The sequence below is a fragment of the Micropterus dolomieu genome, linkage group LG02 (genome assembly GCF_021292245.1).
Source record: "Micropterus dolomieu isolate WLL.071019.BEF.003 ecotype Adirondacks linkage group LG02, ASM2129224v1, whole genome shotgun sequence".
Classification (NCBI taxonomy): Eukaryota; Metazoa; Chordata; class Actinopteri; order Centrarchiformes; family Centrarchidae; genus Micropterus; species Micropterus dolomieu.
The window spans coordinates 18163515-18177433 of record NC_060151.1 but is presented as its reverse complement, the minus strand read 5'-3'; the positions used below and the strand labels follow the sequence as shown (position 1 = coordinate 18177433).

Sequence of the window (13919 nt, the reverse complement as noted above, 5' to 3'; positions counted from 1 at the left end):
GGTTCCCCGAGAAGGGGAACGAGAGACTGCGTCGGCCCGCCGCACCTCTCTCCCCGCCTGAAGCGCCTGCTTCATAGTTTAAGCTAATGATGAGTGTGTACAGGTGTGCTTTATACTCCTCCGGTTATTCCGTCACACCTTACCGTTCTAGCAACAAGCCAATAGGATTGGAGTGATTTCATTCACGTTCAGACCTGCTTTGCCTAGAGGCGTTCCCATAGTGTCGTAACCAACGCAGTCTCTCGTTCCCCTTCTCGGGGAACCAGGGTTGCATACGTAACCCGAGACGTTCTCTTGACTTTCATTAAATAGTTTTGTCAGGTTCAGACACCTATAATATCAGACGAGGAAGAAAGACAAGAGAGTTAATGGCTTTTTACTCGCGAGGAGAACGGACAGAGATGCACTCAAACTCCAACCGCTCTGAGGTATCTCTTCCGTTTCCTCTCTTTTTATTATATTCAGGGTGTTCCCTAGTTACATGCATGTTGCTGCTCTAAAGGGCAAGGGGGTGCAGTAGCAACATGAAACGTGATCAACGTCACATATATTATTGTACAGTACTGTTCCAGGAACTATGTACATTAAGCTCAGTCGCCTCTCAGGGCCAGGACTCGGTTCCTGTTATTTTCTTGTTGTTGTCTGCTCCGTGTGTCATTTCCTTCAGTCACACCATCCGCTGTAGACTTCCTGTCAGTACATTTCTGCAGACAGACTTACACACTTGCATTAGTACACGTCTTGATATACAGTATATATATCCATATTGTTTCAGATTGCATTGGCGAGAGTAAATATGAGATAACTTATATACATACTGGTTCCAACAAGTTTATTAACAGTTTTGCTCCGTTACTTGCAAAACCGTCTCCCTCGCATCGGGTAGCCATCTTGAATTTTCTGAAAACGTAAAGTCCCGTTTGGCCGTTAATGACGTCACAAGTCAGCGTGCGTTTCAACACTCGAAGGGTTTGATTTAGAAATCCATCATCAGTCAAAAACGATGATACACACATAATTAAAACAACATAACTCGTTAAGAAGACTTGGTTGTTTAGTGTATAGTATACTTATTAGCGGGCTTTGATTGCTGAACTCATAATTCTTTTGAGTAAGCAGTGTGTTCGGGTTTACAGTGTGTGTATATCTCATTTCCATATTACAGATTCCTGATTCATCCAGTATCACATAAATTGAAAGGAGGGTTTCACACTGAGGTCTAGCAGTATGACTGAGCAAAATGAGGGCTTCAAATTAAAAAGAGAGAAATGTCTTCCTCTATTCAGTGATTATCTTCCTCTCTAATTCTCTGCAGATCTGGGATACAGCTGGACAGGAGCGGTTCCGCAGTGTTACTCATGCCTACTACCGTGACGCCCATGGTGAGACACTCCCTGCACATGTACACACTTGTATACAGTTTTGAGAATGTTATGCTACAGTTTCTACTGCTGAGTTTGAAAGCAGTCTCTATTCACTGTTAAAATCCATATGCAGATTATGGCCTCATTACAGTGCAGTTTTAGTATTACGTTTTTTTTACCACCATTATTGTTTTGTGGCAGGTGGAGAGGAGCTCATAAAATATATATACTTATACACGTTAAACTATCTACCGGTGCATTCTTGTACAATTAAATGGAGGTTTTGGAGTATTCTTGTTCAGAACTGCTGTACTGGCATGAAAGTTTTTATACCTGTTATAATTCACAGCTGTGTTAGTGTGAAAGTGTAGTTGCGATTGTTCTTCTTCCACTGTGCAGTATTATCAAACGCTGAGGTTTTGTTGCTCTTCTGCTGTGATGGAAGGACACATTCAGAATTCATGGGACTCTTTGATGATTTGAAATCAGTCATCACCGACGGGTGTGTGTTTGTGTATAAGTCTGCATGTGTGTACGTCTGCTTTTTATTCATCGTGACGTCATTGTTGGCCATGCGAGGTTCATTTAGAAAGCTCTTAGTGGCACCACTCCATTGTTTGCTCACAAAGCTGGTAATCAAGGCAGAGCTGCTTTTAGTAAATAGCTTGAATCAAATCCACATAACCTGGTGTGTGAGGCACAAGACCCCGAGCAATACGAAAACATTAAGATATGATTAACCATCTTTTTTTAACCATCCAGGTGTGTAAATGTCAGGAGAAAGCTAAGTAAGTCACACACTCAACGTGGTCAACAATTACTCATGGTGGTAGACAGCCACAGCCTGGGCGTCCAACATTTAGTGGGTATTTTCATGTAAAAGAAATCGACTGTGAAGCTAATATACTGGCCCCAGGTGCACTACAGAGTGTAAAAACTATTTTCTCATGGTGTTATTCCCCGATCACTCACACTGCTAAAAAACAAAAAGTGATTCACCGAAAAAAACTGCTTGATATGAAATGTGGCTGTAATTAATGGATTTTACCTTCACACACATAGAACAGCTTTCCAAGCAGGACTGACTTTTCTCTGAGGGTCACCAAATGGAGTCTGCTCTTTTTTTGGCACTTGATATTCGAACAATGTTGCACAATGTGTTTGTCATTTTGTCCCCCTCATATAGGGTTAGCTAACTGATGTGGGTTAGCTAACCCTAACCCACATCTGAATGTCTTGATTTTCAATTACTTTTTCATTAATACCATGAAGCATTTCACAGGAGCACAGTGTTACATCACACACAACAGATGTGACCTTTTAAATGCTGATGACCTTCTCACCTGTCTGTTCTAAAAGTGAGAAAATAATTACAAAATGTCCTCTGGTATTTCTGGGAAAAAATTTTTAGGATAGGATCTGAACATCAAACTTTATTGTTGGCTCTTGTAGGATTTATGAGCGCTTTACAGGCTCCTGTAAATAAATGTCTTTTTGCGCCTATGGCACAGTAACAAGTACTCGACTCATCACTTGAACAACCATGTAGATACCAAGCCTATAAATGTTGCTGACTGTGATTCACTGCAACTTTGTCTAACCTGAACAAACTCCTGTTTGAGGAACAGACTGTCAGTGAGCTTTTGAAGTCTGAAGTGTTGTTCAAAAGGGTCTGCGTCTACTTTCTCCAGCTTTCAGTATTTTGTTCAAATAAAAGCAGGTACGTTTTGATCTGCCTGCCTACCTTTAGTGAGTGTATGCTCTAGACTGTCAGTCTCGGTGTGCTTCACATAAACTCTGAAAACAAACTCAAGTTTATTTCTGCAAAGTGTACTTTTGTACTTCCCTGTATCCCTACCCCTACAGTGAATTGATCGTGTAACACAAGCAGTCGCTGCAGGTTTTAGTGTAAGCCCTGGCAACTCTTGCCTGTTTTTAAGCTGCACTATACATCTGTCTACATCAAAGTATCTCCGTGAAATGCCAGTCGACCTTGGGCAAAGCTGTGCCTTGAATTGTATATGAATCTTCAAGTGCTGTGTAGCAGAAGGTAAAGAAACAGTTTTCTTTTTTGTCATTTTTCTGTAGAATTTGAAAATTAAACACCCAAGCTGAATGCAGGATGATTAAAGGTGCAATAAGTAATATTTTTATATCCCATATTACTTAATTCTTAATGACCATAATGTAATTGAAATGGTGTGATAAGGTCATTGATCAAAACAATAACTTAAAGGTGAAGCTTTCTTGTAGGGCTGAGACAATTCATCGGTTAAACATCAAAGACCAAGTGAAAGAAAAAAAAGATTGCCCAGAGGGCATCTGAATTAAATTTCATTTGGACTCGGGGATGCTAAGTAATCAAAGAAAATCGATAGCTCGTTAAATCCATATTACCATATAGCGCACTGTGTCGCATAGACATTTATTACGCACTTACACCTACGCTGTGTGAACACGATGTGATTAATTATGGCACTGTTTGCAAAGTGGAGGAAGAGAGAGAGAGCAAAAGTACTTCTTAAACGATGCATCGATGAAACAATGAAATAATCTGTAGAAGCTTTGTGGTGGTTGAGAAGGGTAAGCAGGGTGGCAGACCCAAACGCAGAACGCAGAGCAGAGGAGGTACAAAAGGCGAGCACACTTACTGGCAGAGTGGCTGAGACTAATCCAAAAATGAACATAGACAACCAACAGAAAATCCAGAACGAGTGTAATCCAAAATACCAGGAACTAACAGGGAACAAGCAGGGAACAGGACAAGACAGCGCAAACTACAACCATGACAACGAGGAACAGAGCGTATACACACGACAATGACCAGACAAAGACTGAGGGAAACAAGCAAGGATATATACACAGGGTTAACGAGCTGGGAGGAGGTACACAGGTGAGGGACATGAGGCTAACGAGACACAAGCAGGCAGAGAGACAGCAGGGGAAAACAGAGAGACTGGCATGCAGAGTGATAAATGGGGGAACAGACATTACACAGGTTACTGAACACATAACAGATCACCAAGAACTGTAACCAACAAAGAATACAGACTGAAGCAGGGATAAAAGAGAGCACAGAGCAGACAAGGGCAAAATAACACAGAGGTACATAGACCAAAATTAAACACTAAACATGAACTAAACAAGAGAAACAGAGGCAAACAGAAGGACACGTGAAACAATGGCAAAACCCAGAAACCCACAGGGTCAACACTACTTTCTTGTAAATACAAATTTTCTGTTTTTAGTGTTTATCACCAGAGGTCATTCTCTTCAGATTTTTTAAATATTTAAAGCAGCTATAAAAGTATTTGCATTTGCTTCACTTAAAAGCAACACAATAAGATTAAGATGACTATCATGCTTAATTTAATCATTCTACCTTCTGCTAACATCAGTCATCAATTCATCAAATTTGCTGGGGGGGGTTTTCAATTTCTCTATCACATTGTAACTCCACCAGTAAGGTTACCACTTCAGTCTTCTGTATGCAACAAACAGCGTCAACAGCGGGTCATATGCTGGTGTCGCATCAGATAGGTGGAGTTTGCTGTGAAATTGGTGAACCGGCAGTGTCAAGTGGACCCAACATCAGAAAATCAGATGCTAGAGAACACCTTAAGCTTTTCACAAATAAATTTGACGCCAACGGCCATAAATTCAGTTCTGCCGAGACTTTGGCCAGTACTGTTTTATGCTTTATTATTGTTTATGTGTATATGCAACAAGGTTTATGTTTCAGTCACGTTATGACACACTAAAGGATTTGCAGGTCACTCAAGCTTGCCAGCAGTACTTTTATGACCTTAAACCTATTTACACCCACAATGCTTGACATGCAAACACCCCTCCATGAAGCCAAATTGATGATGAATGGATCTAATTTTCTCTGCCATAACTTTTCAGGGCAAGAGCAGAGCTGCAGGGGGAGAAAATCCAGAGCTAAAGCACTGGTGCACTCACGGAGACGATGAGTGTGGGAGGGTGGAGGGACTTGAGTTAGGAGAGGTTCTGGAAGAGGACAGAGAGAGAGAAAGGCATGTAGGGAGGATTATTTTAGATGGTGGTGAATATGCACTGTATCCGCTGTGTGGGAGAAGAGGTGTAGACAGTCATCAGATATTTTTCAGCTCATTTTTGTGTAAAAATTCAGTGATTGTTCAGTTTTCAGCATGTTTTTTTTCCTGTATATAAGCTAATCTTGGTCTAGCTTATGTGTGTAGACTGTGATAAAACAGAAAACCACAGTGAGAATAAAATCAAAAAGAAGCAAACAAAACACACAGAAGAAATGTAAATTACAAGTTTGCTTGGAGAGAGGTTGTTTGGATACAAATATAAGTCTGCAAAACATTTTGTTTCCTGAGTTAAAAAAGAAACATAATGGTAGATAATGTTGATATTCCCACCATATGCCTGTAAATCTCCTTTCATTCAGTAATTTTGCCCCATCCCAGATTAATGGAGGCTCATGGACAAAGGGACCTGAGGTATATTGGTGATCAACATAAAGACAGGCGATTTCCTTCTTTTGTAAGTCCAAATGAAATTTAATTCAGATGCCCTCTGGGCAATCCTTTTTCTTTCACTTGGTCTTTGATTTGTTTGTTTTCACATCTCCTGCAGAAACTAGTCATTTGAAAGATGCTTCAGCCAGCAGCACCTGAATGGCGAAGCACCTGATGAAAAGTGGGGATAGAAACTATTTAGAATTCATAAGTCATCTGTTAACTCCAGGTGAAAGATAATCATGTTAACAGGCTTCCCTACTAAAGTTTGGAAATTTAGTGAAATTATTTTTGCTAAATTTAGGCTTCAATGTCACTGTTTTGTTGGGTTAGGTTCATGGGAATCCATTTTACATGTATTCTGGTTGAGCCCATGGCTGTTGGTCAAAGATGTTTTAAATGTCTTGAAATCATATAAATGAGCTATGCTGGCTGATGAATCATGCCCACACAGCATCAAGCTCTAGGCAAGGGTACAGTCTAACAGATGATACTGTTGGAAACTGTAAAATAGGTAGTCAACTTTTTGATGTTTTAAAAGGAAATTATTATTTGCATGTCAGGCAACATTTCCTAAACTCTCTAAGAAAGGCTTCATTTCACCGAAATGCTTGATGATGTACGAACCCTGTAATTACCTTCTTCTTCATAATGTGCTGTACAATATAATGAAAAGCATTGAAGCTCAAGTTGAAAGTGAAATTATAAAAAGATTTAATCCCTGATGCATGACAGAAAATAAGAACATATTAAAACATTTCAAATGTTGTTAGTGAAATCCCAGATGTGAGATTGAAAGTGAAGCGTTTGTGTGAGCTAGTGAATGTGTGATTGTGAAGAAGAGAATAATCAGAATTTTTTCTCTAATACCCACTGCTGTTATTCCATCTTTACCTTTCCTCTTCAATTCTGTCATTGTTTTCTCCTTTAAAGTGTCTCACCAATTGAGGTTTCTCTCCATTGTTACCATAATGCTTTTCATTCCATGGTCTGCTTTGTCTTCTAATCAAGCCTTTCTCTATTCTGTGCTCACAATTTCTTCCCCCCCACAAATAACTTTTACTGTTAATAAAGAAAAACAGCTTTTGCAAAGGATGCTGGGAGAAATGCATGTGTGAATCCAAACACGCACACTCTTAGCAACAGTGGCAGCAGTTTATGATTTTCTGTGTCCCGACTCCAGCTACTGAGTGATAACAGATAGCAAAAGAGTGAGAGACACCTCCAGGTAAAGTCTAGCAAAACTCAGCTTTAATACACAGCCGTCAGTCTGCATCATTCTCATCTCTCCTGGGCTACCACCTTTCTCAGCTGCACAGTCCTTCACTGTCTCTCAAATACCTGCACTCCCTCGGTGACCTGCTCCAGAGACAGATGGTGGAACATGGACTGAGGAATCTCTGCAGTTAAAAAGGCCCCTTCACTGTTCTCGTGTTTGTATCATCCATTTTGTGAAGTTGAACACTTGACAAAATAATTGTGTTATATTGTGTCAGATTGATATACCTGTTTTTTATTTAAGGTCTTGGGGGTTTTGTCAACATATGGTCAGGTTTGGTTATTAGCTGAATATCAAAGATATTCTAGAAATATTAATATAATTATTAATATTCAAAATTATTCATTATTATTAATAAATACGGGGCACCACCCTGGAATCAGGGACCAATAACCAAATATGAGCCAAGTATGATCAGTCTAAAATAGGGTTTGTCCACCTACTGATGGCAAACAGAGAAGGGTGAATCCATACACTGGCCGTGGCAACCAACTCTTACTATAACATTATACACAAATAATCACAGGCAATGACTTTTTAAAATTATAATAGGATTTATTCAACTCAAGCATAGATCAATGATCAATAACTTTAGCAAGTAAATCACTATTAACTATTCTAAGCAAATTAAATAAAGCCAATAAACAAATCATACAAAAACATACAACAATCCAGCAAGCGTGTGTGTGTGTGCGTGTGTGTGTGTATGTGAGAGACAAAGGAGGGGGGTGGATCTGACCACATGGGTGGTGTCAGATCCGGTTGTGCTAGAGGCCAGCTGATTTATGGAATCAAGATGGCGGTTCAAACCATGTGATTTCAAGATCAAGATGACGGAAAATCACTCTCACCTGAACTAAAAAAAAATTTAAAAAATGGGTGATGCTAGCCTACTGTGGGTCACAGGTCTGGTTAGCTTCAGTGATCACGTGGTGTGTGCATGTGGGGTTAGTAAGCAGAAGGAGGAGAGAAAGGCACAGAGCAAAGCTATATACATACAATATACCACAAACTATCTTACAGCCACAATAGCAATTTGATTTGATAGCAAGTAGATGCGTCAGTCCTTTTGGGAAATCCGGTGGAGTTTCTCTTGGCTCGGTTCTGACGATGCCGGTAGATTCAACGGCACAGCTGATTCTTTGGCGGCAGCAACAGTAATCAGTGAAGTCGACGTTGGTTGAGAAGGTATAACACAGAGGTGATCTTCTCTCAGTTAAGCACGGAGTTTCTCCGTCTTCTTCTGCAGGCACGAAACGTTATCTTGTGTATAGCGGTTTCCTTAGATATCCAAAATTGTGTTGGTAGCACAAAGAAAAATAATAGAGGTAAAAAGGAAAGAAGAAAACAGAGTTGCTCGTCCAGCGAGTGAAGTCTGTATTCAGGAACAAAGTTCAGCACTGAAAGGAAATACCTCCTGTGGCTGCTGGTGTAGTTGCAGAAAGGCAGGGTTTGTTTACCTCCTTACAGTCCTGTGACAGACTGGGAATGGCGATGAGGGTTCGGAAGTGTTCGGTTTTATACCTCCGTTGACAAAATGGCTGTACTTCCTGGGATTACTCTGCCCCCTGAAAGCTTTAACCAACACAAACCTTTGGTTTTAAAAGTTAAGAGTTGACAGGTAGGTGTGAATTAACTGACCAGGGCTATCTGGGATTTCCATTGTTCTCTGACCCCCTTTGTGAAGTCAAGCCCCATGGCCAGGCTGTTCGGTGACCTGCAGGCCCAGCTTTGTCTTTAGCTTATCCTTTGTCTTACAGACTCACAGACAGGCTCCTTAGTGACCTGAAGGCCCATTTTTGTTGTCATGGATGTGAGGCCCAAAAAAGGTCACAATAAGAATTAACATAATTGGGAAACTGTTGGGATATTTTTAAAATATTTCTAATAATATCTCATTTAGTGTACTCATGTAGTGCTTCTTGTGAGTTGATTCTGACCATTTCAGCCAACATAAGTGTGAAGAAATGGATTAAAAAAAATTAAGTGTGGCATCTAAATACAGAGAGCCATGGCTGCTGCTGGTGGATTAAACAAACTTGTTCCTGTGAGCAGTTGTGAAACAAATTATTGGATTTATTACAGTAAAGTTAATTTTCCCTGATATTAGCTCAACTATTCAACTTCTGAACTTGGGAATGTTTGGTTACTTCTATGCAAATGACTTAGTAGGCCTATTATTATCTTGGTATTCACATTCATTTATGACACAGAAATACATAAAGAGCCGCTGGTAATGACTGAGGGAGTGTATTGCTCAAGGTCATTTCAACAAGGCAAGTCTTCTGCTGCTGTGTAACTAAAGTTTACAGCTTCCAATCAGGATGAGTCTGATTCACTGTCAGAATTTGATTCCTGTTAGAGCAGCCATGTTGACAACAGTGCTATGGACTGGGGAAAACCAAGCCAGTGCTCAATTTGTAATATTTCTTCAAGGCTGAGTCTCATAAAATTCAACCAGTGTCCATGTTTTGCAGCGATTAAAGTCTTTTAAACTGCCAAATAGGATGCTATGTAAAATAAATTGTATGTTCCCCACCTAAAGTCTTAACTGTGGTCTGTTTGAGTCTTGCTAATTGTTATGCAGGACTTTGTCAGGCCGAGAAAGAGAACTCAAATTAATCAGTCTTGGGCCCAGAGTGAAATGAACTCTTTCATTATTTAATTTGAAAAGGAGTTTAGACTTCAAGTTGAAAGATTATATTAAACATTAGATGAGAATTCTTTCCACCAAACCATTTTACAATATAAAATTATTTGCCGTCATGAATTTTAGATGACACTCTTGAACTTTTCTCTATTTCTTGTAGCTTTGCTTTTGCTGTATGACGTCACCAACAAAACATCCTTTGACAACATACAGGTAAGTTCCCTTTTGTATTAAGTAAAAAAGTTGTAACTACTCACCTCCTATTGTTTTGCGTTAGATCAATTTTCTTTTTCATACTTTACATCAACAGACCTTGTTATTCTTCCATAAACGTGCACCAGATGTCACGCCTGACATGGTAATTTGAATTTATTCATTGGCCCATCAGATTAATTTTGCGGATCAGAAGGCTGTGGCTAGATCATGGCCACAACTGTTCTCACAAAAGGCTCTGTAACATCTGATACATGAATTAATGGATGATACAGCTTTGTAATGACAAAATGCTGAGCTTCATTGCTACTGTCATTTTTTGGCAACATCATTACGACACGATTTTATGAAAGTCAGTACATGTGACAGCAGGTTGAACGAGCAGAGAGTGATCTGGATTTCTTCTCTCACTGTTAAATGGGAACCAAACAGCAGAACAAATAAGAATAGGAGGGTGAGGAATGGGGGAGATTGATTTAGTGAGGGATAGCATTGTCAGCTTTTAGTCAAAACCATAGACTGTGTAATAGAATGACATCAGCCTTTGGTTTGTGAACTGCTGTTTTGAAGCCTTGAATCTGGCTTTTTGACCGCCGCCATCTTGGGTTTTATTTAACCAGAAGTGACCAATTTGGATAAGAGGGTGGGGCTAGCTAGCTTGGTTAGCAAGGTGCATCTGTTTTTAGACAAAAACACTGACAGCACTGAAAAAACAAGTTCACCACTAGTTTAATGTACCTAGTGCAGTGTATACAATTCACTTCTATCCTGATTGACAGGTTGCTGTGGTAGCGACTTGTCATCCTGGTTGCCAAGCCCTAAAGAATACCTGCTTTATCGTCTATTTTACTCTAAATTAGACCATCATTTACAAAATGAACATCAAGCTGTTGAAACTAGCGATTGAGACCATAAAGTGTTTACTGAGGTAATAAATCAAGTAAGACGTAGGGTCATTTTGTCATAGACTCCAATGCAATTGGACATCTTTTAGCAACCAGTGGGGTCGCCCCCTGCTGGCCATTAGAAATCATGTAAATTTAAGGCCACTTGGTGAAAACTGTCTTCATCCCTCTCTTTCTATTTCCACTGAACTCTAATGCCTACAATGAGGGGACAAAAATGTGGTGACTTTGTGTGGCTGCTGTCTCTCAGAATTAAATATTGACAATCAAATTCTTAATGCCATGGAATAGATACCCTCAGAAGGTGTATCTCCTGTGCTCTTATTTGTCCAAGAGAACCTTATCTCCAGGTTTATCAAATTGAAAAGAAATGGCTTTTATGAATTAATGTAGTTACATATTATTATTAGTTATTATTATGCTCATAATGATTGTCTCCAGTTTTGGGGCCAATAAGTAGTATTGTTGAAATGTCTTCTTTTTTATTATTTTTTTTATGTATGACTTCGGAGTATGGCAGAAAATCAAGAGGGGAAACATGAACATTCCAGTCAGCCCTGCAGGGGATCATTCAGTGCTGAGAATTGAGCCACTGTGGTGCCTGTCCTGCATGTTGGCATGGACTCTTTAAATGTTGTGGCTGTATGCACTCTGACAACAGGAACACTGAAAACTGATTAGACGATGAAGGATGAAAGTGATAAGAATTGAACTGACCACTCATGCAAAGGAAACCATTGATGTACAGAGGATGTTATTTCACCCATGACCAGATACTATAGATGCACAGATTCATAAATTGAAAGTTAACATGAAAGAAACTGCATATAGCATATAAGCTTTATATTTAAAAAAAAATTTAAAAAAAATGTAGTTTGATGCAGCCTGTCCCGCAGAACACAGCAGTTTACAAATGAAATTACAATTTAGTCTTTTTATTGATTCAGCTAATTAAAAGGAAATGAAACTTCAATACATGAGGGCAGATAGCCAACCTGACACAACAAACCTCATATTTTCTATTTTTGTCACGTAGTAACTGTGTGCATATACACAGAAAACAAACATTACAGTATACATTTGTACTATAATGGATTTTTGTTGTATTTTATTCAGATACCTTTTGGTAGGTTTGCCTCTGAGATGTATCACTTAAGAACCTTTCTGTTCTACCTTTTATTCATTTTTATTTGCATCAACAAAAATGCCAAAGCAAGCTGTGAAAGCAAGTATAGAAACAAACAAAACAAAACAGATAATAGCTTGAAGCAAGAGAGAATAAAAACGAAAGATCTGCAATACAGGAAGGGGGGATTTGAAAGGACACAGAGGAGAAGTCAAACTGTGAGTATAATCTTCCAATCAATAAAACAAATAAATAATATGTTAATAATGACAACAATGTTTGTCTTTATGTCTGTTTTAGCAGTCCTTCTGTATTGAAAGGAAACTTTCAGCTCAACTTTTCTGTTTTATGAATATACTGTAAAACATGTCAAAGTGAGTAGCCGTTAGGACCATAAAATGGCAGCTTTTCCCAAACATCTATCTCCTCCATTACCCTGCCTCGTAGTGCCACTACTGTCGGAGGAACTGAAGGCCATGCCAGCTGGTGTCACTATGTCATCATACCTGCAGTTTCCCTCTATATAGTAAATGTACCCTGCAACAACTGGGGGTGGCAATTTTCAACAGCTTTAATTGACACTGGCCATGAGGGGAAAAAGGTCCCTTTCAGAGGAGCAAACGGGCTGTTAAGAGAAGGAGAGGCTGTTTGTCACCAGTCTCTGCCAGAGTAATATAATGTGCCCATCTTACAGATGAGCTGAGAGGTCATTAAAGCAGAAAAGGGTGTTTCTTTAGCTGCAGCTGCTCAAGGAATGTGTGTGTGTTTGTGTGTGTGAAGAATGTGGGCAGGAAGGACACTTATGTGTTGGACAGGCAGTAGCCGAAGGGAGGACAAGTAACTGTCAACCACATGAAACAAAGTCTCTGGCGCTGTTATCTCTTCATGGTCCATGGTTTTTGTCATGTCAAAAACGACCTCTCAGCCAGCTGGGAGGACACTGACGGGGCATGTAGTTTGTGTAGACGGCTGCACGTCTACACAAACTGTCCTTCACACTGTTGTGCGCTGGATTATTCCTACTTACATTAGGAATGTCAGCACTGTAAATATGCGCTTAATATGAAAGTGTTAGAAGTTTGTCATTATTGTGAATATGTCACCTTTAATCTAATCCAGTGTAGGACTGCAACTAATCAATTAATCTATAAATACTGTCATAAATATTCCCCTGAGCCCACTGGGGTATATGTGCGTGTGTGCGCCGATTGCCACAATATGCTAACCTTGTCAATTTACCCGCATTTGGCGGATGGCTGGTGTTAGTTTCCACCACAGTGGAGGACCCGTTCAGTACAGTAACGTTACTTACTACGGTCTAACTGTTATACTGACTTGTCTATGTCTTTTATAATATTCAGTGTAGCTCTCTAACCGTTATAATCCAATAAATTTAGCTATACTGACATTGCTGACCTTGTTCAGTAAAAGATAAGCAAAAAGTTATTGAAAAGTGTAGTGTAAATAATAAAATGTAACAATGGCTGAATTCCTTTTAGCTTCGTCAGTTTCAGGGTCCTGGTCTTGTGCATGCAGGCTTACTTTCAGTCTCACAAAGATACATTTTGGGTAATCTTAGGAGACACACATTGAAAAGTCCTTCCCTGCCCAGCTTAGCCTTCCCTCCTCCCTTTCTCATCTCTTCATCCCTCCTTCTGTCTCACATCCAGTCAATGTCTATTACAGCGAGGAGATATGGTGGTGGCAAGCTATAGATGCCTGCTGGCACACCGCTGACTAACAAGCACTAACTCATGTTAATGAACGCTAATGGTGATGAATGCCACTCTGAAGTAGAGGGAGAAATGAGAGGGGAAAATCGTTCTCTCCTCCTCCGCCCTCAGAGCCGCTCTGCTCTGCGTTGTAATATTGTC

General features: G+C 39.8%; 1 protein-coding gene across 3 annotated transcripts in view; it reads left to right on the top strand.

Moving 5' to 3' along the window:
- LOC123957180 (ras-related protein Rab-26-like) overlaps positions 1–13919 on the top strand; it is a 78703-nt gene that overhangs the window by 43454 nt on the left and 21330 nt on the right. For all 3 annotated transcript variants that reach the window (XM_046029793.1, XM_046029805.1, XM_046029800.1), the window contains 2 exons: positions 1316–1382; positions 9962–10014. In XM_046029793.1, coding sequence (XP_045885749.1) covers positions 1316–1382; positions 9962–10014 — 120 coding nt within the window. The remainder of the gene's footprint in view (positions 1–1315; positions 1383–9961; positions 10015–13919) is intronic.